The sequence below is a fragment of the Brachyhypopomus gauderio genome, unplaced genomic scaffold (genome assembly GCF_052324685.1).
Source record: "Brachyhypopomus gauderio isolate BG-103 unplaced genomic scaffold, BGAUD_0.2 sc46, whole genome shotgun sequence".
NCBI lineage: Eukaryota > Metazoa > Chordata > Actinopteri > Gymnotiformes > Hypopomidae > Brachyhypopomus > Brachyhypopomus gauderio.
Window position 1 is genome coordinate 283,508 of NW_027506872.1, and position 26,522 is coordinate 310,029.

The window sequence follows — 26,522 nt, forward strand, 5'->3', positions numbered from 1 at the left end:
TTAGGTTTTAATAAATTATTTTAGTAATCATTAATTATTATTTCATGTTTCATAAAAAATATTGCCATTACTAAATAAAACTAGTTGTTATCATTATTGAGCTGAAATAGGCATTGCAATGATCATGTTAAGTAAAGATAACTGAATATGTTAAGTTTATGATTGGTAGGGGTGGGGCCTGTTTGAATCGGACCACTGCACAGTGTGCATGAAGAGTTGTTCTGGTTGTGCATATTGTTTGAAGAACCTTTCGTTATCACCCCGTTGCAGCCCAAATGCATGAGTTTTGAAATCAGTGTTTCTTCAAATGAGTATTTGCAACGTCAGCTTTCAGTGCATGTAACTTATTTAGTTAACGCGTAATATATTCTTATCGGTTCATATAGTGCTAGAACATGTGTCTGGCATTCCTGTCCGATCATAGTTTAACTATAACCGTAGCGTTGAAATGTGTGTTCTGACGGTTCGGAGTTTATGGCTCATTTTAACTATTAATGTTATATATATTTTTATATTGAAGCGTCGGTCCAATGGGGGACGGCTGTAACGTGGCTCGCGCCACGGAGCGAGGAGACGGACACAATCGCTGAGAAGAGCGAGATTTATTGCAGGGCATTCCACAATCGTCATCGTAGTGGCAGGCAGGGGTCATAATAGGAGAGCCATCAAGGTTGGACAGGTACAGGGGCATAACGACACGGAAAGCAACAAACGACAGCAGGGCAACACGAAACTGAGAAACACATAAACGGTCAGACATCCAAAACAACCGACAACCAGACTGGGGAAATACAGGGACTATATGAACACTGAACTAAACTAGGAACAGGTGGGGACGATTATGACAGGGGCGTGGCGGACAATCAGGGAATCTCAGAGACAACGAGCGGGGCAGGGTAAACAGGCACGGAACACAGACACGAGGGAACCCAGAGTGGCAGCCACGAGAGGGGGCGTTGCCCTACGTGACAACGGCGCTACTTCCCATGAGTCTCTGCGACTCCGGTATCGTTATCTGTTAATGTGATGTCTATGCATGTGTTGATTAATTGTGTACTTGATTATGTGCATTACTTGGTTTAAGTCCCCCTTCATCAATTTATGTAGTTGTACTGTGTGAATTATTCTATGCCATGTTTGTGTAGTGTTGTCGTGTTATTGCCGTTCTCTCATGTTTTGTGTCTAAATTAAGTCTCTTCTGCGTGATCGTGGGGTCTGGCGTGATTATGTTGTTGAGGCAGTTTGAATTTAAAAAGCCTTGTGCTGCGGTGGATCTGTTTGCTACCTCTCCTTCCTACACCACACTGCAATATTGTTATAATTGAATGTGAACTAGAGTAAAGACCACATTCAATTTTAGGAATATTTCCTTTAAAATGACAGTGTTGCATGTTAAGTGTTATAATCACCGTTTTTTTACAGTTTATGTATGTTTTTTAATTTACAGTACTTATCTGTTTTTTTACATAAACTGTAAAAAAACTGTAATTTTCTGGAAACGGGGGCGCCAGAAAATTGCCGTTTTTTTACAGTTTATGTATGTTTTTAAATTTACAGTACTTATCTGTTTTTTTACAGTAATTTTCTGGCGCCCCCATTTCCAGAAAATTACCGTTTTTTTACACTTTTTTTTTTACAGTGTAGGGACAGTGTGCCTAGACAAGCAGACGAGCAAGCAAAAAGTAAAATTTCATTCGTGTATTTGCCTCCGCCTCTTAACCAAGAATTGTTACATCGCCGCAAAATAGACCAACTGGCTAAAGTGCACACGTTTAACTCGCAAAATTATCAAACGCTGAGAAGATTTAGCTCTGTGACACATGTACAAATACTGTTTGCTGGGGGTTGTTCATAACCAACTAGAATGAGCGGGGTCTGCACAACAGATATTCAGGAAGATACACCACAGCCACCGTATGAGTTAAACTCGGTAATGCCCACTAACTAAGTTATCCAGGAAATAATGTAAAAACATGAATCGTACGAATAGATAAAAATCGACGAAGTGGAGTTTAAAACGCGCGAGTTACCCTTGACACTGGATATTAGTATTTAAGGCTAAAAAAGGGAACGCATGCCGTGGGGTGAAGTGTAAACTGCGTTTTAAAAGAGACTTGGATGGAGTAGTTATAAATAGCACACACACACCGGGGTAAGTAAAGCGAGTATGTGAGGTGGAAATGTCAGTGAAACGGTGAGGTATTTGGATAGCTAAAACTGGACAAGCTGACAGCAGCTAGAGAGCTTGGTTCTGGTAGACTTGTGGTGTTAAGTATTATAGTAATAATAAAAATAAATACTTGAAATCATTTACACTGTGGGCCTTGAAAATATAATCCAGGAAAGTAGCTTTTTGAATAATAATCAATGCTTCTATGTTTTTCTAATTTTGGAATAGGTCTGTATGTTGTCAGTTTAATATGAGAAACCTGATGCCAGTTAAAGTGACTAGGAAATGTTTAATAATAATAATAATAATAATAATACTTTGTATTGGTATAGCACCTTTCAAACATACATGTAACTCAAAGTGTTTTATAAAATAGACAAAAAGTAAAATGTTAAAGGAAATTAAAGATAAAAGAAATCAAACATAATAAAAGAATGTAATAGAGTGACAAATTATAAGATAATATTGCAATAAAGAAAGTAAGATGGCAATTAGAACAGAGTTGGAGTTTCTTAATTTAAAAAAAAGCAGATCTAAACAGGAAGATGTTGAGACTCTTCTTGAAGCTGTGCAGAGATAAAATGTCTCTGAGCAAGCTGTTGCACTCTAAAATATCTCAGAGCACAGGGGATCTGCCCCAGAGACCTCAATATGTCCCCTAAGTGTATTATTTTATGCAGTAGTATCAACAGTATGGGTTTAACCTAAATTTTAGAAGAAGGGGTTTTGGGAAGGGGCAAGGAAGGTCACAGTGATCCTGGCAACTTCGTTGTGGCAGGTGGGGTGGATGCTTTCTCTTTGTGTTCAGGAGAGTCATTGGGCGAAAGAGAGTCCCCACAGAACCGTAGGATGAAGGAGGGCCAGAGGTCAGAGGTCCAGCACCAAACCCTTCTGCAGTACCAGGGCAATGGCGGGGCCCTGATGAGAACTTGGACAGCAAAGCTACGGCAAACTCTATGTTGTCCCTCACTGGCGGTACTCAAAGACTATCATTTCTGGCTGGAGAATATCAAAGTCTGCACAGAACTGTTCAAATGACTGTACAATGTGGCCAGCAGGCCACTAAACACAGGTTCCTGAGATCAAAGACTGTACCTGTTAACCTGTGGAAGAGACATTACAAATGCACTGGTTACAGACAGCAGACACCTGATGCACCTGAAGTCCACAGACTGGCCTCCACGGTTGCTATCTACAGGGGTTTCCTGAAGTCTCACTCATGAGCCGCGAGGGGCGTCCACTCCCAGTTCATTTCTTGGTGGCCAGATCACTTTGATTGAACCTTTGTCCTGCCACCCGACCCAGTTTATGTTATTTTGTCTTATGACATAGGAGGGGATCCAATTCATGGGAGGAATTTGAAGAACAGCTACAGGATCAGGTAAACTAGGTTACTGGGGCCTGAGGGGCGGCAACCCTGCAAAGCTGAGACATGCGCAGCAGTGCTGGTAGATAATGGGAGATTCCGCCACTCCACAAATCTAATTATCTTCACACCATGGTCACATGGGTAAGGAGTAGGTAAACATGATAAGGAAACCAGGACAACAGGGCATCGGGTAACAACTATCTGAGTGTGAGCTAATTTAAATCTTGTAATAACTAGTGTATTAAAATAACTTCATTTGACTAGTATTTTCCATCACAAAGAAAGACTTATTTTAAATTTAATTTATTAAAGTTTAATTTAACTTATTAAACTAAAACAGAACTTGGCACAGGCAGTGGACTTAGCAAATTACTGATTAAAACTTATTACTCTTTTTAGAAGTTTCTGAAATACATTCCTGAATGATATTTCAGTAAAGGGGGAGATACACCTGTTAGACAACACCATGCACACAGCATAAATCAGAGGTTGTACGTATAGAGTGACAAGATAACAAAAGGGGGTAAGCTGAGAGACAGAGGCAAATAGGAGCACATTAGATGGTTTGCAAGGCAGACCACAGGGCCTAGAGCTATGTAAAGTACAGGAAAATTGACCCCAGAGAAAAAAATTTAAGAAATAGAGTACTTAAATAAAATTTTTATTATTAAAATAAAATAGCATTGCTGAGTAAATATGGTAAGAAATAAGGAAGTCTGGAAAGGACAAAATGGGAAACCAATTTTATAGAATCTATTGATCAAACCAGTGTTAACTGAGGCACACAGGGTAGCACGTGGGTAGAAATAAATGAAGAAAAATTTTGGTTAACTGATGGCACCTATACTGACGTAATAGCAGTCTGGACAGAGTAATGTGATATTTGAAACATGCATAACAGCTGTCATGCTTTAAGGAAAGGTCTAAGCAGGCTCCCTGGACCAAAGGAGCTAAGATAGGATATGATAATTCTTTGTTAATCACTCAGTGGGGAAATTTGCATTGTTACAGCAGCAGAGAATTGTGTAAGGAAATACACATATGTGAGGTTCTGTACAAAATGCAATGAAAATAGGAGATGAAGTTCAGATTGACTACATGGGTATGGAAATACCAATACGGGGATTAAGCTATTTGTTAGTGGCTGAGGATAAATTCTCAGGTTGGGTAGAAGCATTTCCACCAGGGCAGATGACTCGAGGTCAGTCTGCAGAATGTTGATAAAAATTACTGGATACTGCACCATTGTTTACTAAATTAAGTATGCTCAGATAATGGGATGCACCTTACTAGCTAGGAGCTAAAATTTGTGGAACAAAATTTGGGTTTGAGACACAAATGTGGGTTGGTTTATCATTCTCAATCTCAGGCTAAAATGGAGATTATAAATGGTAAGTATAATGGTAAAGGTAAAGGAAAAGGTATGTGCACAAAGGTATTTATATGGTTGGCCAGAAGATCTTCAGTGAATTTTGTTGCAGGATTCACTTCGTTTGAGCTCATGACAGTGAGAAGTTTTCGGGGGTCCCCCAATGCGCTTGCGAAACCTGACAGGTACACTCGGGGTCGTACAAGGAAGGTTACAGTGAACTAAAAAAAAGTAATTTGTGAAGCTTATTCTGTCCAGGTACAAGGAGAGGAGTCAGAACCAACGGACCTGTCACCAAATGGGTCCTGCTTAAGGTCATCAAAAGAAAGTGGTCAGAGCCCAGGTGGACCAGTTCATGCAAGGTCACTAAAGAGAACATCACACGCTGTCCGATTGAAGGGCAAAGGAGAAACGTGGTACCACCTCAGCCGGTGCTGAGCATCAGAACCAGCGCGCAGAGATACGGAGCTCTCAAACGACAGGTCAAAATAACACCTGAGAGCGGAGGTACATCCAGGTAGTCCACCCTGACCTCCTACGCGGGATAAGAAGATAATCTTGCCTCCAACAGGGCAGAAGAATAGATGATGCTGCAGTAAATGTTTTGTGATGTATTTGGATGTTTAGTAATATTGTCTAATGTTGTTTTACAGGCCTTGTGTAACATTGTTTATTTGTCTATATGTTTTTATATTATCATTGAAAGTAGTAGCATTGTGATTGTTAGTATTTAACAACATGTTAAAGGACCTTACAGGGGACTGCCCCCTGTGCATATGGATCCATGGTGGGTCAAGGCCAATATTGTTGTAATAGTAGCTGCATAACTGAGATCCCTTGGAGAGTTTCACATAAAGCTTTAGGAGTTGATAATCATACTATTGGCCGGCTGGGACGGCCATTTAGCAATAATAAAGTTCAAAGGTAAGCATTATTTTTCAGAGAGACGCACATCGTACCAAGAACCTAGTTATTCTATCAATAGAATTGGGATGTTTTTATCTGGAGTACTGGCACATCTCTAGTACAGGTTGTGTACTGTATATCTAGTAATAGGAGTGGGCCAATTGGGTTAAGACCCCTTAGGCCTAATTAGGATAAACATAGTATGGTTTAGACCTGCCCCAACACTGGGACCATCACTGGACAATACGTCAGGAATTAAGATATAAGGCATTCATGGATCAGATTATACTAAATGGACACGACAGCAGATAATTGAATTGACTGTCTTATTATGTCTGTGTTAACTTCTGTGGGAATACTTTTGACTTATGATTACAGGTGAATGTTGTTGTCCAATGTAGAAGAAGCTTAGTTGGAAGCTTAATCAGCAGTAAGATTGAGAAGCAGGAACCACAAAGGTGTTTGGGTATGATGTCATAGTTGGAGTCAGAAGATGAAAAGGTAGTTTTGGATTAACTTAAAGTTTGATCTATTTAGAGATCAAAAAGGGGGAATTGTTGTGATTTTCATCTTAATCCCTTCATAGTTTGTTTACATTACAGTATTGAATCAACAGCTTATCATAATTTATATATTTTGACAAGTCAAAGTATTAATCAAATCTCTAATATTAATCACTATATGTTTTGCTTACATTATATTATTGATCAAATTGTTTATTAGTAAGAATGTCGGTATAAGCGCTTGTGTGCCTTCCAATACTCTATGCGTTTGCAGTAGGCTAAAATGGGATATGTAAGAGAAGGCTCACTGTGACCTTATGTGGTAAGGCCAGGTAGTAAGACCTCGCTTCCAGAATAGAGACAGCTGTAGGTTGAACTATGGAATGTGCAGTTCCTATGTTTAGGAAAGAAAGCATATATAATGGTGAAGAGAGCAGACAGCTTCAGAGCTGCACATGGGGTGACATGATTAGGTAATGTGAGCTCTCCAGAGATCTCTGTATTTAATTAATTAATAGGCCTATGTGTATTTTTTAATAAAAGGCTAAAGACAAGACTGGTAATGTTTTCTTTTGCAATCAACGAACACGCTGCGCTGAGGTAAGAAAAGGTTAGCGCAACAATAGTCATACATGTCGGCACCAATGATGTGGGATTGAGACAGTCTGAGATCACCAAGGATAATGTTAAAGAGGTGTGTGAGTTAGCGGGGACAATGTCAGACTCAGGTCCCATTCCAGTTCGGCGTGGCGCCAAAACCTACAGCAGGTTATGAGCATTACACCCAGCCCCGTCGACAGGGGGGGACAACCGGGTCTGTTGTCCCGGGCCCCAGGGCCAGGGGGGCCCATCAAAGAGCCCAGCAATTTATTTTTTATTTAAAGTCTATAATTTTTAAATAATCTTGAAATCTTTCATTAATATAAAATTCTGTACTCAAAATAAACTCAATGACTAAAATATATATGTTTTTTAACCTATCTGCATATTTTCCATTAAGTGCATACACCCCCGCATCCCACTGGAAAATGGTTTGATCCAGCACCGACCGTAACCGGCTGGTACCCCCACAACAGCGGGAAATACAGTGGTGGATAGTTAAAAGTAAATACAGAAATCTGGAGCGCAGAAAAGAAAGGAAAACATTTACCTGACGAATTTTAATGTTGCATTGTGTTCCAGGTTTGAAAAGTGCTGGAATTTAGGCTAAAGTACTTGAAAATGCTTGAAAGTAACTACTTCGTTTCACAACAAATAGCTGTCTGACTGAACAGTTCTCGTGAAGACGTTAAGATTGGGCGTTTTGAAAATAAACAACTATTAAATAATGTGATAAAAAGCGAATTATTTCGAGTATATGTATAAATATTTAACTTAATTAAGTTTAACGTGCAGGAAAATATTGAAATGGACCTTTAAAGTGAAGTACAAGTGCTTTAATTCCACATTATAAAGGTGTATGAACCCTGCAAACATGACTTTGTTCATTGCGCTGAAGCGCGTCGCGCGCGAAGTTACAAAAGTCAAGAGGTGCACGACCTCGCGAATGGACAGCGCGCGAGGATCTCGCACACGGTCGGTGCCACTGCGATTACGTCATTTTCGCGCGAACCCTCGCGCCGCTCGCGATGCGTCAAGTATATAACCAGTCAGCTGTCAGAAACAGCTTTGATGTGTGGCTATATTATATACTATATGACCTAACAGAAGGATTGTCAAAAGACGAAATTCAAATGACGTGCGCCGGGGGGAGGGGGGGGGGGCACATTAAACTTTCTTGTCCCGGGCCCTAGCAAGACTGTCAACGGGCCTGATTACACCGCTGGATGTCTAAACGGTGCTCAGAAAACAAAGTGGGCCTTATGAAGCAGGACGACATTCACCCCTCTTGGGAGGGTGCTGCTCTCATTTCTAGTTGTCACGTTGAGGACCCCGGCCCCTCCCCTTTGGGTGTGTGTTTACGTCTCATACTCGAAAGGGGTCAGGGCGAAGGCACCTACACCCTCCACAATAGGCGCATTGGACTCCTCTTCAGGGAATGCCAGAAGCGGAGCGCTGCGCCTCTCGCTCCACACTCTCTCAGCGGCCAGCCGGAAGCCCTCTGCTTCTGACTCAGTTTCGGCCGCCTGAGCTTGACGCAGCAGGCTCGTACACACTGGGTCCTGCTGCATCTCCACACCTGGTACCTGCTCTTTGCGGCGACGCGCAGGGGAAGAGGCGTGATGGCGCTTAGCCTTCTATTTCCCCTTCTTCCGAGCAGAAGTGTAACCTGGCATCAGTGTTGGGGAGTAACGAATTACATGTAACGACGTTACGTAAGTTAATTACAAAAAAAGTAACTGTAATTCGTTACAGTTACAATGAGAAAATATGTAATTCAGTTACAGTTACTTCTGGAAAAATTAAGAATTACAATTTTAGTTACATTTTTAAAATATAAACAAAAACCTTTGCGAAATATTTAATGATATTTTTATTTCTTTGCGCCCTATATCGCCGTTTCCCGCTTGTTTCTGTGCTGGAGCAGCAAGCGCGCGGTTCAGTTTCAGCTCAAGCAGCAATAATGACAGACAGACGCCTTCAAGCACTAAACATTTAAGGAGCATTTGTTTTGTTTTCGTGTTGTCAATAAATGTGAACCATGTGCCACCATCGGCAACTATTTGTTATTATGCCAAGCCTTTGTGTAAATTTCGGAGTTTGGAGGTTTATTTCTGATCAGAAGGCATAGGGTTGCCACCTAGGTCTGACAAAAAACAAGGACACTGTCATACGCGAACGTAAATTGTTGACGGGGAATGGCGAACGTAAAATGGACACAGCGAGAAAAAAAGATGGATTTAAATAGTCTAAATAGTCGTTTGAACTAACTTGGTGAAAACCGGGACATTACATTTTTATTATTTTTTTTGCCGGGACCGACTATTAAAGAGGAAAACCGAGACAAACCGGGACAGTCCCGGGAAAACCGGGACAGGTGGCAAGGTTGTAAGTGAGCTAACAGCAGGGTATGCTGACCGTCAAACACTGTGGTTTCCACAGTTAGCTACCTGCTGTGACGGGCAGGGTGAGCGAAAATAAATGGAAGCGATCACGCCAAGTCTCAGGGAAATAGGATGGTTTAATATGTAAAGTGCGCAAACCAAAACCCGTGAACTGATCCAAATTAAGGATATAATAACCAGCAGTCAACTGGTACAAAGACAAGACATATATAGACAAACAAACGACCCTCAGGTGAGACGGATCGCGGGCTCCGCCCACCTGAGGGACGAACACAACGCCACACCCACAGGACAAGCTGCTGCTGTAGACGGGGGCGACCAGTAGGGGGCCGCCGTACCGTGACAGATCCCCCCTCCAAGCCGCACTCCCCTCCACCGGCTGTGCGGCCTACAGCAGCAGCACACAAAACAAAGGGGCAGGCAGGCAGGGACAAGGGACACACCCCCTGTAGTCCCGGAGCTGAAACACAAAACACAAACAGGTTAGCTCGCCTACCTGGGCGGGACCCTGGACCGACTGGGCCGTCAACAAGACAAAACCACGCCCCGGTCGGTCACAGGGCCCTCACGCCCTAACCGGCCTTAAGCCGCATAGCCCCACAGGTGCGAGGACGGCGGGCCACGGCTCCGTGTCCGTCCGGGGTGTATGTGTGCAGGTTACCTCCCTGGGGCGTGGCCAAGTCATCTCCTGGACCTACCTCCTCCCGGAGCTGGCCCCTGCCTTCTGCTAGGGGCCACCCCAGCCTCCTGGGGAGTCAGCCCCAGCCGGGGCCTGACTTTACGAGGTGGACTCCTCCACCAAACCCAGGAGCGCCAGAGACCGAGGCCCAGAGCACCCTTATCGCGGGCTGGGGAACAGCCCCCAAGGGCCTCCTGGTCACCCCGAGCAGGAGGGAGGGTCTCCATCTTCAGCAGGAGCTCTTCGGACCAGAGCCCTATCGTCCCCAAACATCCGGGGGCCCCAGCCCTCTAGGGAGGGGCTCTTTCCGACCGGGCTCCGGTCACCCCACGACATAAGGGGGCTCCTGCCAGTTGGAGACCCCCACAAGGTCCAGGACTGCCACGATCCACCGCCAGGGAGAAGCACCTGCATAAAACACAAAATGCACACACACCCACACACACCAACACAAAACACAAACGCGCACTGCCCTGATCCCCCTTACAATGGGGGAGGGGTCTCCATCTTAGCAGGGGAGTTCCACCTGCTCAGGAGAACCCCCCACGTTCCTGGTCAGGGCCTCCCTTAGGAGCGACGCCCTCCGTGCCACTCCCCGTGGCACGGGACCATCACTGGTCCACCCCCACACACACACTCAAGGGGGAGGAGCATGTGTGGAATTACACACAACAGTTCACAAGCACGCTAGGACAAAAACACACAAAGACTAGACAAAAGCACGGTGAAAAACGGCAAACGGACAGGACACACATGCGCGCTCTACACAAACAGTGGTGACGCGCCGCTCAAGTTCGCAGTCGCTCCCCACATAAAACACTAGACACACGGGGGAGCGAGGCGACCGTGACGAGCGGCGACAGCGTCACACACAACACATTCAACAATTAACACAAGCGAGCGACGCACAACGTTCCATACATCCGTTCACTGACACGCACACACAAGTGACCACACAACACGAAGAGCCCGACCGGGGTCGATTGCCCTGGTCACCGCCGTGCTGCACACACACACAACGTTTCAGCACGGCGGGGCTCTTCAACAACAAACAAAACACCACGCAGACAAACACTTACCACGAGACATGACCACGAACGAAGGAAAAAGCAAAGGAGACTGGCGGCTTCCGAAGGTGGCTGGTTATTCTTTGACGGGCAGGGTGAGCGAAAATAAATGGAAGCGATCACGCCAAGTCTCAGGGAAATAGGATGGTTTAATATGTAAAGTGCGCAAACCAAAACCCGTGAACTGATCCAAATTAAGGATATAATAACCAGCAGTCAACTGGTACAAAGACAAGACATATATAGACAAACAAACGACCCTCAGGTGAGACGGATCGCGGGCTCCGCCCACCTGAGGGACGAACACAACGCCACACCCACAGGACAAGCTGCTGCTGTAGACGGGGGCGACCAGTAGGGGGCCGCCGTACCGTGACACCTGCTGGGCTAGCTACTACCATTCACTTGAATGTGTTTGTTCTTTAGCATGCTAGCTTGTTTTACAGGCTAACCAAATTAGCGGTTTAAAGTCCTAAACAGGTATTTGTTGAAATCATACAGGACTGTTATAGACAATGACAGACGGTATCAAATGAGTATTTATGACTGTTTGGTGTTGGAAAAATGTTTGTCGATGTCTATGACACGACCTAGCCTACCCAATTGGTAGGCTATCATTGGACCTATCTTAGACCTACCGTTCGACAAGCAATACATTTAAATGAAATTTGTATGAAGTAATGAAATGCACTTTGGTATCTAATCAAGTGCAACACATGCAGATTGTATAGAATGCAGTATTTGGAGATAAAATGCAGTTAGTTACAGCTAGTATAAGTAAAGATGGGTAATAAATATGTGCAGAGTAGATAAATTACCTAGGGAAATGCATGTGTGTGTAATGTAGTTATGGCAGTACAATGCACAGGGCAAAGAAAAATATATGGTATAAATAAATGTGATTAATACAGATGGAATCATACAGATAATATACAGATTATCCTATACCACTGTAGATAGGGCTATACAGATGTGGATTGAAGAGGAACACTGTACAGATGTTGTGTGGATGGTAAGGTATGGATAGAGGGGAAGGAAAGTATGGTCTTTGGGAAGAGTTCAATAAGGTGACCACTGTGGGAAAGAAGTGGTTTCTGAACCTGCTTGTGTTAGTCTGCAAACTGTGAAAATGGTAGAGCCTGGGGGAGGAGCAGAAAAGAGTATGGCCTGATGACAGGAGTCTGAGAATCTTACATGCCTGGTGCAGGCATCTCTTCTTGTGGACCTCCTGTGATTGCCTGTCAGCAATTCCCTCTCAGCTTAGTACTCTTAAGTTTCACACTGTCAGTTCTCAAAAATTAAATGTTGATCATGGGTCAATACTCATTTAAACCTTAAAGTAATCAAAAAGTAATCCAAAAGTAATTAGTTACATTACTTTTCAAAAGTAATCAGAAAAGTTACACTACAATTACATTTTAAACAAGGTAACTTGTAACTGTAACGAATTACTTTTTTAAAGTAACTTACCCAACACTGCCTGTCATCCTACGGCTTGTCTTTCTGTGACGCTGGAAGGAGGAGGCACGACGAGCGTCGAACAGTGCAACATAAAACATTTAATATGAACAAAAACATGTGAGGCTCTGTGCGGAGGGCAAGGAAAAAGACAACACTCACACAGGCACGAAACTTTAGACAAAGACAAGCACAAGACATTGCACGAACGCACGTTAAATAGGTGATTAACACATACCCTCATGATCTCGAGACAAGGCACAGGTGTGACTACGAACACGCTCACAAACGACCCACACCCACGGAACTACAAACATGGACATAACTGCACGCAGACGACATAACGACATGCCCACAGGGAAGGGTCCGGAGCTGTGACCGTGACAGTTTCAATAGCACCACATAAAAGTCTATATGGTTCAGCATTCAAAAGCTTGGGGTATAAAAGGCTAATTACGAACTATAAAATTTCCTAAAAAGAAAGGTTTTAAGTCCTTTTATAAAACTTTCATTTGACTGAGGGAAGCCAGTGAAGAGAACGGAGGACTGGGGTGATGTGGTCATATTTTCACTCTCATCAGGACCCTAGCAGCACTCTTCTAGATGGACTGCAGCCTCTGAAGGTTCTTGTTTGGGATCGTGATAAGAAGTCTGAAGGAGATGAAGGCATTTAGATCTAGAGTTGTGTGAAGTTTAGCAATATTTCTGAGGTGGTGGAAGGAGACCTTGCAGACATTATTTATATGGCTTTCAAAGGTGAGTTATGGATCAAGGACACAAAGGTTAGTGACTGAAGAGGGGAGTTGGATGTTCTGACCAGAGAAGGTGAAACTGGTTATGGATGTTGACTTTGTCTGATGTGAGGTGCGAATCAGGATTGCTTCGGTCTTGGCACTGCACTGTTCACGATATACAAACCTCCCCCCAACAACTTACGTTCGCCACCCCCCGTCAACAACTCTCACACTCTGCAACAATCAGCAATGACCAAATCAAGAGTGTGCCCCCAGAACATCTCGCAGGCCACGTCATCAAAGCAGTCCTGGAGCACAGAGTCTGATAGAGTCTCGCAGAACAGCGTCACGTCCGCATTACTGAATGGGATATCCATCAACCACAGACCTGTGATCACCATCCTGTAAGCCGTGACCTCCAGGTCCGCTACCATACAGGAATAATCAGCACCAAGGTACACAGTGTTAACTACCATGTGGGAGAGGTGGTCGGGCATTGGGTTATCCTTTGGGTTATCGTTTGGCCATGTGAAAATCCAGGAGCCACTCATTGGTCCACTCCATCGCGAGTATCACGGTTTTGCCCTTGAGTGCCTCATAGAGGGGGCGCATGAGTTCAGCCACCTGTGGAATGAAGCGGTGATAAAAGTTGACCATACACAGAAATTCTAACCCTAGGTTAATCAAGAAATGTTGTATTTATTCACTGAACTGATGGCTAAACATATATTAAAGAATTCTGAGACTGCACAGACTATGAATTCTTCTTACAAAGTGAGATATAATGTTAACCAACTGTTAGTAATTACTCATAAGCAATGAATTAGCATTTTCCTCCATTTAGGATGATGCCCCACTCTTAATAATTTATAAATTTTAAACATTTTGCTACATCCAGCATCATTTAAGTTTTAAGTTTTATACTTCTTATAAGTTTTATACTTCTTCTTTTCAAATATGTAAAATTGTTTTGTTATCTGTTTTATCATTTGTTTTGTTTTTAGTTTTCCATATTTGAAATAAACATTGAAATGAAAAATTTTACCATGGTCATTGACATGACTGCTGCTGGGTACAAAGAACCCACTGTGTTCCCAGTTTGTACCTAGTGGGTACTCGACCTCAATCAATTATTACAAAAAACAAACAAAAAATAGATGACAAGTGTCCTTGCCTCTCAAAGCCAACAACTTTTATCTGTTGTTAGTGGGGAAACACTGATGTGAATAACACTCTCAATATTTGCTAAATTTTGACAGTCAGCTCAGTTTTTTAAAGCATAGCAGTACTGTCTAAACTCAACATGTGGTTAGTTTACATGTGATGGCACAACTTTTTCTGGAAAAGTTGAGTGTTCCTGTCACGTTGAGGACCCCGGCCCCTCCCTTTTGGGCGTGTGTCAACGTTGTCCACGTGCTTTGTCTGCGTCAGTGAACTCTGTGGTGAGGGCTATGTCGTGTGAATAATGTGTCTCACCTGTGAATCGTCTCGTAATCACGTAGGGCTAATGTGGTTTGTCTATTTAATGTGCGCTCGCGCAGTGTCCTGTGCTCGTCGTTGTCTATGTCTGCACGTTGTGCTGAATGTGTTAGTGTTTATCGTGCGCTATTGCGCAATACACGTCTTTATTAAACGTGACGTTTGCTGCCATCGAGGGATTCTGTGTCTCGTCCTTCGCGCTGCACCCACCGTAACAGAACGACGAGCCTTCCGAGACACCAACAACAATGCCAGGCTACAAGACCAAGCCGAAGAAGGGCAAAAAGCCCTGCAAACGGCGTCACCGTGCCTCTCCCTCCCCTCCGCGCCAGGAAGCCACGCCGACGTTAGAGGAGATGGAGACGGACCCGGCGTGTGCCTTCCAGCTGGCTGCGGCTCGGGACTGCGAGCGCGACAACCCCGAGCTGGCGGAGATGATCCGCGAGGGCGCGGCCAGGACATGGAGGATGAGGCGAAACCCCCCTCCGTCCCGCGCCCTCTCGCCTCTGAGGGTAGGCTCATGTGTGGTCGGCGCCACCGCATCTACCCCAGAGGAGGAGTTTGGGGCAGAGGACTCGGAGGAAGAGGTCTACCCTCCGCCTGAGGACTCCGCCTCCACAGTGGACTACGGTGGGGGAGGGGACGAGGAAGACTACCCCCCTTCTATATGCGACGACTCCACCGTCGACTACGGTGGGGAGGAGGAGCAAGAGGAAGAGGTGGAAGCCTACCCTCCGTCGCTATGCGACGCCTCCACCATTGGCTACGGTGAGGAGGAGGAGGAGTCAGAGGAGGAGGACTACCTCCCTCCGCCCGTAGGTCTCTCTCCCACCATCGAGGAAGGCGAGAAAGAGGGGGAGGAGCAAGAGTACCCTCCGTCGGAGTGCTTCACTTACCCCGATGACGATGGTGGGGAAGAGGAGGAAAACGGGGATTACCCTCCGTCCGAGGGCTCCTACACGGAGGAGGAGAGCCCTCCTCCCTCGGAACTGTCCGCCGGGACGGTGAAGAGGAGGAGGAGTCCAGAGGCGGGCTCATCCCACGAGCGCTCCCCAGCCAGCGACATGGACTGTTCCCGGGGTGGCAGCTCGGGGCAGCCCATGAGCTGGAGCCGTGGCAGTGAGGAGGAGATGGAAGTAGAGGAAGCCACTCCCACTGTCAGATCCGGAGGGAGATCCCTGGGCGAGGAGGGATTCCCGTACGGCCCACCGAGGAGCGGGACTAACCACGCTGGACCTGGCGCGTCGGCCAACCGCGCTGCACCTGGCGCGTCGGCCAACCGCGATGCACCTGGCGCGTCGGCCAACCGCGATGCACCTGGCGCGTCGGCCAACCGCGATGCACCTGGCGCGTCGGCCAACCGCGCTGCACCTGGCGCGTCGGCCAACCGCGCTGCACCTGGCGCGTCCGCCAGCCGTGCTGCGCCCGGTGGAGGGTTTGCACCGCCCACCGCAGCGCCTGCAGCACCAGTGGCTCCGGATCTCACTCCCCTAATCGCCCTCCTCCTGGCGCGCAGCCTGGCGCCACTGTCATGTGTGTCTGTCCCAGTGTTCGTGAGTTTGCCCATATGTGTACCAAACCCCTTCTTCCCTCTTGTTCCTCTGTGTGTGAATGTACCTGTGTGTGTATTCGTGTCTGTTCCATTGTGTTTGTCTAACGTCTTTTCCCCTGTATTCCCAGGGAGGGTGTTCTAGGCGGTCCGTAGCGGACGCTTCCCCGAGGGCGGTCACCTCCCAGACGCAGGACTGAGCGCGTCGGATCCGCCCATCGTCGTGGGTTCGGGGCACTCGGTCCTGTTGGCACCCCGGGACGGGTAGTGCCCTTGGAGGGGGCGTCTGTCACGTTGAGGACCCCGGCCCCTCCCTTTTGGGCGTGTGTCAACGTTGTCCACGTGCTTTGTCTGCGTCAGTGAACTCTGTGGTGAGGGCTATGTCGTGTGAATAATGTGTCTCACCTGTGAATCGTCTCGTAATCACGTAGGGCTAATGTGGTTTGTCTATTTAATGTGCGCTCGCGCAGTGTCCTGTGCTCGTCGTTGTCTATGTCTGCACGTTGTGCTGAATGTGTTAGTGTTTATCGTGCGCTATTGCGCAATACACGTCTTTATTAAACGTGACGTTTGCTGCCATCGAGGGATTCTGTGTCTCGTCCTTCGCGCTGCACCCACCGTCACAGTTCCAGTAAATTTAGTCCCCGGGTGAAAGCCGTGCCACTTGTTTTTTTCTGTCTCTATAATTTACTTTGAAATATCTTTTTCTTTAGGCCCATATAAAATGCCTAATTTTATTACGTTTTGAGATAGTATTAAGAGAAAAATGGCAAAATGGTTTAACCATAGAAATGCAGCACCAAGACCCCTGAAGACCCCCACTGCCACCCTAAAGACCCCTACTGCCACAAGTCAAGGTTAGTAACTCTCTGTAAAAATTTGACAAAATAAAGTTTCAGGTCATGGTCAGGTATGATTAGAATGCATGTCAAATGGCTTGACCTCAGTAAAATGTCAATAAACATAAATCATAAAATATTCAAGTTAATATCAAAAATAGTTTGAAATATTTAACCCAAGGTCAAGTGTTTACACAATAATGCATGCCAATTTTGTTTTCAATTTGAAATGTCCCATGGTGTCTAAAACAAACTTTAAAATCTACAAATTACGTCTGTTTAATTTCACATTTTTATAGGATAGAGCACATAAGCAAGAAGTATGTAGGTGATATTTCTGTATGCAAATAATCTATCTCCTCTTCTAATAGATGGCTCTTACAAATAAAGAAAAAGAGGCTCAACACAGAGCCCGTGTTAATGCAGATCCTGGCAAATTACCTGGCTAAAAGAAGGCAAAGAAACACTTTTACACAAAACCAAAATGTCATAAACCAACAAAACTCAAAATATTAAGTTAGTTCAATTACAACTAATCACTATACAATTATATGTAGATCCATGTGATGGAAAGTCGGATGCCCTGTGTCACAATACAGGTCCCCCTTATGACCTCATATTTGCTGCCTAGATAATAATTCACCATGTATGGAACGAAGAGTCGAATTGAGACACTGTGTATCTTATCACTCTTCAAACAAGCCAGTCTTCTGTCTGAAATTTATAAACGGCTGCTACTTCATGCTTATTCAGGCAACTCTCTGAACAGCGTGTCTGCAAAGCCAATAAAGAATATTTTCACCTCATCTACCACCATGCACCAGTTCTCCATCACCACTGTGTCTCTGCTTGGGTTCTTCATTGGGTTAAACAGTGGTGATGAGAGTGGAGGGATTGAGAGGACCACCACAGGACTGATCGCTGTGACTAATGGACAGGCTTGGGGATCATGGGGCGATGCAGAGGTGTGTCCACTGGGCACCTACGCTACAGGCTTTAGTCTTAAGGTGAGTGTATCTCACTGGGTGAGATTTATTATCACAGCATATAACCAGTCACATTATATACAGTGCAGAGGAGTAAGACAGAGACTGTGTGGGTTCTGCTCTCAGTCGGGCCATGTGCAGCTGTGCTAGGGCTTTAGGCTGCACACCTGAGCTCTTCTTTCACTGTCCTGTTTCTGGCTGCTGCTACTCACCTGGTAGAGCAGGTAACACTAAAGGCTAAAATTATCATCCTTTGCAAAATGATGCTAACACTTGATATTTTTACATGTCAGTGTGTAGTAGAGGTGTATTCAACTAAGGATTTTCATAGTCGAATCTGATTCGTCAGATGTTCCCTTTAGTCAACTAATAGTCGAATCAGGTTTTTTTTTTTTTATCTAGAGAAACATGAACTGGATCCCGTTCTCATTCAGGACTTTTTTTCCGCTTCAAAGTGAAAACCTAAAACACTCAGATAAATGAATAAACATGGTAGGTTGGCTTTATTCAGCTTTTATTTATTTACTTATTTATTTATTTTTTAATGAAAAGTTAAGACAACATTAACAAAAAAAGTCACCGTCAGTCCGCAGTGCACATATCGAACTGTCGGACAGTCACTGTGCAAAATGTCAAAAATATTTTAAATAAAATATGCCTGCCTGAAAATATTTTTTAAATCGCCACACAACAGCAAAAAATATAAGTAAAGGTTCAAGTAACAGGGTTTAAAAAGCAAACAATTTTTTTTTTTTTTTTTCGCCTTACGTGTTTTAAATGGTATGACATGTTGGTTGTTGTCGTGTGAAATGAAAGACGTTGATGACATAACTTGCACTTTACTTTGTTTGATTCACCTTTATCTTTTTTTAAATATTCCCATACTTTTGAAGTTTTTTTAGTAGCCATTACAATCTCAGCAGATGCTTACTCCTGTAGCGTGTTCAGCTCCGCTCATTTGGATTGTGCAACTGCAGGGTGTGATTTATTAAAGTGTAGTAAGGAAGATGCCTACTGTTAATGCGCACACATCATTTAAAAATATTTATTAACAGAAATTAGGATGATTTTATTTGACAAAAGGCTATATATAACGAAAACAAAGACATTTCATGTAACAACTAATTCTTAGCAGCATCCTTGGGCACCCCATGCAGGTAGAATGGTACATTCGACTATGACGTTCATAGTCGACTAGGGGGTATAGTCGAATCAGCGACTATTGCAGGTCACCCCTAGTGTGTAGTTCTTAGCGCATGACAAATTCTCTCAAACAAACATTAAAATGGATCTGTTGGTTTGATTCCTGCTGTGAAAGTGACAGTTCAGACTGCAAATATGTTAATTTATGTAAAACAGCAGTAAGCATCAGCCTTTCCCCTAATTCACTGATTTTCAATGAGTTTTACAAATAGCTTTTGCACTTTGTAACCTTGGCAGGTTGAGCCTTCGCAGGGGTCTGGGGATGACACGGCCATGAACGGAGTTGCCCTTCGCTGTACAACACCACTCTACAGTGATTGGTCATATGTGGCCTATTCCACAGTGAGATCTGAAACAGGAAGGTAATTCTTTCATCTCAGATCGAGTTTTGACACATGTTTCAGCAATCAAAAATTTTCATTTCAGTCCCTATGTATTTTTACCCAGTCGCCTTTTTGTTTTGTTTGGAATTCCAAAGACACCTGGACCAGGTTGTAGAATGATGATCATTAGTCTCAGGATTTATTAGAATATGGGATTTCACTAACTGCTCCATCTCACTAATGGCAAACCAGTTGTTCTTGTGTCTTTCAGTTGGGGAAAATGGACCAGAAATAAGTGGTGCACAAATGGACATCTGGTGGCTTTTCAGCTGCAAGTAGAGGGATCTCAGCAGGATGGTGATGACACTGCTGCTAACAACATAAGGTACTCTCCTCAACACATTATATTGAATCTGTAACGTTCGACCCAGGAAGTAAAACGTAGACATGAACATGACTGACAGGAGGGAAGGGGTTATACGTTACAATCTTGTATTCATTTTCAGTAATAAAATCATTGTAAATGTGTTTAGTGTCTTATCGTGCCAGAGTAATGTTCCAAAAGCTGTCTTATGCAAATTTAACCAGTGATTATAATGAGTGCAGTCAAGATGACTACAGGGCATATTTATCACCTGTCCAGGTTCAAATGCAGTGATGGTGAAGTTCTGGAAGGTGATGGCATGTCCTGGGGGAGCTGGGGGTCATGGAGCCCAACCTGCCCTGGGAAGGGCATCTGTGGTATCGAAACAAAGGTTGAGCTCCCTCAGGGAGACGATGATGACACCGCTCTCAACGATGTCCATTTCTACTGCTGCAGATAAGGTGCGTGGCATTTTGGAATGCATGAAATACTCCACTGAAGTGGTCTAAATGGCCCCTGTCTGTTAGGTTTTTGATAAACAGTTGGGGCAGGACAGCTAGCAATCAGGAAATACTAGCAGTCATAAAAAAAAACAATTTAAACCTCCTTCGTTTCTCTATTATAGGATGCAGTGGTGGCAGATACAGAAGAGCTACAAGTCTGAATATACCACTGAACCAACCACAATAAACTTCACACTGATAAGATCAATATCATGAAAGGGTTGTAGTCACAATTGTGCACTTTTACACTGTGCTCGTATTTGTTGACAGTATGTATATCAAAATAAAAATGAACTTCATTAACTTTTAACCTGTTTATTTATAGTTATCAATTCCAGTTCAACATTCAGATTTAGCAGTAGCGCTTAGCTCTTCTGAAGAACATTGCAAGCTCAAAATATTAATTACGGTGTTCACACACAAATTGAAGTGAAGATCAAGCATCATGTTGGAAGGGGAGACGTGAAGACTGACTCACTAGAGTTCAGGGGCCTCATGTACATAGACTGGATTTCTTACTAAAAATTGGCGTACGTACAAATCCAGAAAATGGCGTACGCATAAAAAAATCCGGATGTATCAAACTGTGTGTACGCCGGAATCCACGCACATTTCTTTTGTACATCATACGGAAAAATTTTTGTTTGGCACGTTGTGGCATTACGGGAAAGCGCAAAAGGTTTGAGTGGGACAGCGTGTGTAAAGCGTAGCCGCTGTTTCCTAAGTAATTTAACAATTACCCATGTTTAAAATGAATTATTCTAAGCTGGAAATGTCAAAAGCTTTTATTTAAATGCTTTAAATTTGATGCTTACCAAGAAGACACCCATCACGCACTCTGCTAGCTTGTAATCTTATCCCAACCATGCAGTGTGTAAGGATGTACAAATCATTGGGTTGATCCAGGCCAACGTGCCACTACATTAGTAAGGCACATTTTTGCATCACAGATTATTTGCACGTTTATGGAATTAAAGTACTTTCTATTCACATAAGCAAATTCCTCCTCAGATGGTGCCTTTATAGAAATGTGTGTGCAGTCGATCGCTCCGATTACATTAGGGAAACCGGCTATCACTGCAAATTGCGCTTTAATGTTTGCCTGGTCAACTGCTTCATATGGTAACTTTATATACCTAGCTGACATGCAGATGATCCCATCCAAAACAGCTGGCATGGCACGGCTCAAAGATGACTGGGATATCCCCGACCGGTCTGCCAGTTCTCTTTGAAACGAGCCAGTTGCCAGGAAGCCAAGCGTTGTCGCTGGCAATGCGCAACTCCTCGCCGTTTCTCTCTCCAAAACTGGACCCAACTCAACACAAGAGGACAGTTCTTGGAAATCTGAAACGGCTTATAAGCCACTCATCATCATGGGCCAAAAAATCATAATGGTCACGGAAAACGCGCTCTTGTTGAATTCAGCCATTAGCAATATCTTCCAGTAATGCCAACGCTGCCATCTCTCAAGAACTCCAGCGCAACATTTAATGCATGTTTATATAATCTAGGCTAAGTGGAAACACGTTGAATGATTATTTCAGTAAGGCAGTGAAATTGTCTGATTAATTTACTTTATTTTACCCAATAAGTGCTTACTACAATGTGTGCGTGAAGGATATCTGTTGGAAAGGTTAATTGGGTTAGAATCTCAGGCACTGCCCTTAATTCTTACTTGGCCAATCACTCAATTTGCCAATTTGTAGAGCTCAATAATATCCCATCCAAATGCACAAAAGTAAAATATGGAGTCCCGCAAGGCTCCATCTTAGGACCACTATTATTTACAGTATACATGCTACCACTGGGCATAGTTATAAACAGACAAAACCTGATTGAAAGTTTAGGAAAAATTGAGGCCTGCGTAAGATATGTTAAATGCTGGATGTCGCTAAACTTCCTCCACCTGGTGACAAAACAAAGATTCTCCTTCTGGGCCGTAAGACAGACAATACCAGATCTAATGCTAAATCTTGCAGACTACCCCATTACACCTGGCTCAGTTGCCAAAAATCTCGGTGTCATACTCGACTCTGACCTATTTGATAAATACATAGATAATACTAGAATAGCTTTTCTACATCTCCGCAACATTGCCAAGCTAAGAAATGCATTATCACATCATGATGCAGAAAAATTGGTACATGAGGATGCTCAAATAGGAATTTAAATAAACTTCAAATAGTTCAAAATGATTTTTGACTAGAACTAGAAAATTATCATATCAGGCCAGTCCTTTCAGCCCTGGTATCAGCCGGGAAAAGGTAACAGCAGGGGGAAGAGCCTTTTCTTATAAGGCCCCCCAGCTTTGGAATAACCTTCCAGAATGTGTCCAGGACTCTGACACAGTCTCAATCTTTAAGTCTAGGTTGAAAAGCCACTTATTGAGTTTAGCGTTTGATAATTAATATCCCCCCTTAGATAAAGGTACAGATCCAGAGGATCATAGGTGAAGGGTTTTATGGTAGACTGTGGTGCTGGTGCTGTCATCCTGTCACTGCTCGTGGTCACTCAAGTTTGTTGACAGTGCAGTGGACGGATGCCATTGTCTCAGAATGCTCCCAAGTCTATGTTACCTTCTGGTTCTGCCTTTTAGCTAGGCTATAATAATTTAATGCCAGAGTTGCTGCCACACCCCAGAAATGTTTACATTTCCTTTGTCTAGGGCTGTCCACAACCAAGGATTTTTTTGGTCAACCAATGGTCCTAATACAGACTAATTTTCCCTGTTTTATTTTCTCCACTTGGCTGCCCACCTGCTCGAGGAAAAATGAGATGAGGAGAGACAAGTGATCCATCCAGTGCCAGCCACCTACTGCCTGACCGGATGAGCCTACACCATGATGGACATTACTACATCTTTTCCTTTTCTTTATTTCTTTCTGTTTAAATTGTTGTTGTTGTCATGGTGACCGGTGTCGGCCAGAGGAGGATGGGTTCCCCCCCTGAGTCTTGGTTCCTCTCAAGGTTTCTTCCTCATGCAAAAAACTAGGGAGTTTTTCCTTGCCACTGTCGCCCTTGGCTTGCTCACTGGGGGCTAGGACTCGGCACTTGTAAAGCTGCTTTGTGACAACAACTGTTGTAAAAAGCGCTATATAAATAAAATTTGATTGATTGATTGATGGTCGTCATTTACTCCAACTAATCGACCAATCGACCCCCCCCCCTTAAAAAAAAAAAAAAAATCCCATTTTGACCGAGATACACATTTGTGAAGTTTTACCTTTAATGCTGGGCTGCCGCATCTATGCGCATTTACCCCTAACGCCGGGAGTAACCTTGTGTGATTAACAAAATGTTTCCTGGTTCATCTAAACACTAGGTCTATAGCCTACACAAAAATCAGTTGTCTGCTCAGTTCTTCTCCCAGTCGAAGAGTTCGCGGCATTGTCGTGTACAAGAGCGACCATTTTTCCCGCGGAGATTCTAAACTTTGCCATTATTTCGCTGAGTCGCTCTGCTATGTTAGCAGCTGTGTGGCTCACTCCCAACTCTTTAGTTTCCAGCACGAATTAATGCAGTCGGCAGTTATCAGAAATAAAATGCGCTGTGACCGTCCATCTGATTAGTCCATATATCCGTTGTGAAGCTGAGTGCTTTACAGTTTTCGATCTTGCCCTAAAGTGTTTGTTTTGTTGTGCTGTATTTATGTAAAATGGACACAAATTAAGTATTAAGTAAAAAACAAACACAAACATCGATATAAACATAAGGCGTGATATGCTTCAGGACTTTGTCACGTTTGGAGCACACACTACGAGCTATGTTATGTACACAACTCTTGTTTTCTAGGTGAAAAGTGGATAAACTCCGTTATCAGCACTCTTTACAACGCCACTGACCTGCGCTCACTTTTAGGAAGAAGAGAACAGACAGTGTCAGTAGTTTTGAAGCTCCCTCAGTCGTATACGGTGCCTTTGCTGCACCTCGTATGTGGTTTATTATAAACGTGTGACAGAAGAACCGCGTCTCACCAACGAGACTCAAAGCAGAATCACAAAAGCACAGATACTTCATGCCGCTAGTCTCCAGTTTTCCACTACGCCGGTTTTAAAAGTATTAGCGGCTCGCTAGGCTTGTAAACAAACCGTGCACCACGAAGATGTAGGTGTGTGCCCCCCTCAGAGCTGATGAGGTAACCGGGCCACGACACACACCGTTAGTGCAGGTGAGAGTGCGGACCATACCTGTCAAGTGTCCCGTTTTGGCCGGGACAGTCCCGTATTTTACCGCTCTGTCCCGGCGTCGTCCCGTATTTTTATTTTCCCATATTTGTCCCGTATTTTCAGTTTTCAATTTTTATTTTTTTAAAGCATTCATGTGCCGCTCCAAACAGAATTCTGTCACTAGCCTCGCGAGAACTGCTACCCAGACTACTGCAGGTGGCAATTCTCGCGAGGCTAGTGACAGAATCTGTTTGGCGCGGCACATGAATGCTTAAAAAATATATATAAATTAAAACTCGCGGGTTTAGTGTCGACAGTGGGAGCACACTTGGAACAACAAATCAGAGATGGATTTAACGAGAGAAGGCAGTCCTGCCTAAAAAGCTAAGCGTACGTGTAAGTACCTTGACATATGTCAGAGATATGTACAGAGATATGTAGCTGTGATTTTAGTGTCTCTCATGGGGGAAGGAACGATGTCCGTCAGCACGAACAATCTGCCAAGCACAAACGCGGGCTAAAGGCACAGAAATATGCCCAGGAGATGTCCCCATTTGTAGCTAGAAATACCACTAGAAATTTTTAATTTTTTTATTCATTTGTAGTTCAAAACACATATTGGGTGTTTTTTCTTCACTTTTTGCCACTCCAAAGATGTTTTCGTTTCTCCTACAGCCTTGATTGCGGCTATATGCAAATACCTGATTATGCAAATTAGGCGATGACGTCATATACGGGAAATGTCCCGTATTTTTAAATACAAAACTTGACAGGTATGGTGCGGACCGGCTCGGGAGCCGCATGAAACCAGGCAAAATATCCGCAGGTTGGCCACTCCTGAATTACATTTTTAAATCCCTCACCACTGACGATATTGACAGGTCGCATGTCCAGCGCTGTCTTTGTCAAACAAATTCGTGTCACGTCTTCCTTTGTCACGCCATTGAAATTAAAAGTCCCAGAAGCCCTTTGACGAGACGCAGCTTTTTTCCCCTGCGACCAATCGACCAATGGAATTTGGTCGATTAGTAATTTTTTTGGTCGACCAACGATTAATCAATTATTTGCCGCCAGCCCTACCTTTGTCCCACATATAATCCCATACAGAGCGAATTATTCCTTTCTTTTCCAAATGGCTGCCCTCTTACCCGAGAAATAATGAGACAAGGAGAGATGAGCCTTTCCAGAGATCCACCTGGGGCCAGCCACCTCCTGACTAACCAGCTATGATGAAGGATCAACCCACTGCCCTGGACCCTCTCACCACCCTGATTTCTCCCCTGCTATGGCTGTATCTCCCCGGCCCCCTGAGTCTTGGTTCCTCTCAAGGTTTCTTCCTCATGCCCTTAGGGAGTTTTTCCACTGTCGCCCTTGGCTTGCTCATTGGGGGCTTGAACTCGGACACTTGTAAAGCTGCTTTGTGACTGTTGTAAAAAGTACTATATAAATAAATTTAGATTGGATTCGACTAGGCTAACATTGTTGTAACGCGGAGCGAGGAGGCGGACAAACGCTGAGAAGAGCGAGATTTATTACGGGGAATTCCATAATCTTAATCAACAGGGCAGGCAGGAGTCGTAACGGGAGAGCCATCCAGACATGACAGATACAGGGGCATGATAACAAAATAAAACGAACAGGGCAGGGAAACAAGAACTGAGAGAAAACAATGGAGATGCGAAATACCTGAAAAACGACAACATAGAATAATCACAAAGCAGAACAAACCACTACAGAACCAACCACGAGAGAACGAATAACCGGGGCTATGGAAACACAGAGACTATAAGTACATGGAACTAACAAGACAGTTGAACACACTGACAACACGGGCGTGGCAGACTGATGGA

The 26,522-nt window shown here is 44.1% G+C and overlaps 1 protein-coding gene across 3 annotated transcripts in view; it reads left to right on the forward strand.

The window, feature by feature from the left end:
* Window positions 1-20,782, forward strand: part of LOC143487063 (vitelline membrane outer layer protein 1-like) — a 40,527-nt gene extending 19,745 nt beyond the window's left edge. Inside the window, exons 2-7 of one of the 3 annotated variants that reach the window (XM_076986377.1) lie at window positions 17,078-17,145; window positions 17,499-18,134; window positions 19,554-19,678; window positions 19,911-20,024; window positions 20,283-20,464; window positions 20,629-20,782. In XM_076986377.1, the coding sequence (XP_076842492.1) occupies window positions 17,772-18,134; window positions 19,554-19,678; window positions 19,911-20,024; window positions 20,283-20,463 (783 nt within the window). In that variant the 5' untranslated portion in view covers window positions 17,078-17,145; window positions 17,499-17,771 and the 3' untranslated portion in view covers window position 20,464; window positions 20,629-20,782. Of the gene's footprint in view, window positions 1-5,166; window positions 6,891-13,107; window positions 14,616-17,077; window positions 17,146-17,498; window positions 18,135-19,553; window positions 19,679-19,910; window positions 20,025-20,282; window positions 20,465-20,628 lie in introns of those variants that run through there. The other 2 variants (XR_013123884.1, XR_013123885.1) reach the window with 2 other exon arrangements.
* Window positions 20,783-26,522: the final 5,740 nt, after the last annotated feature.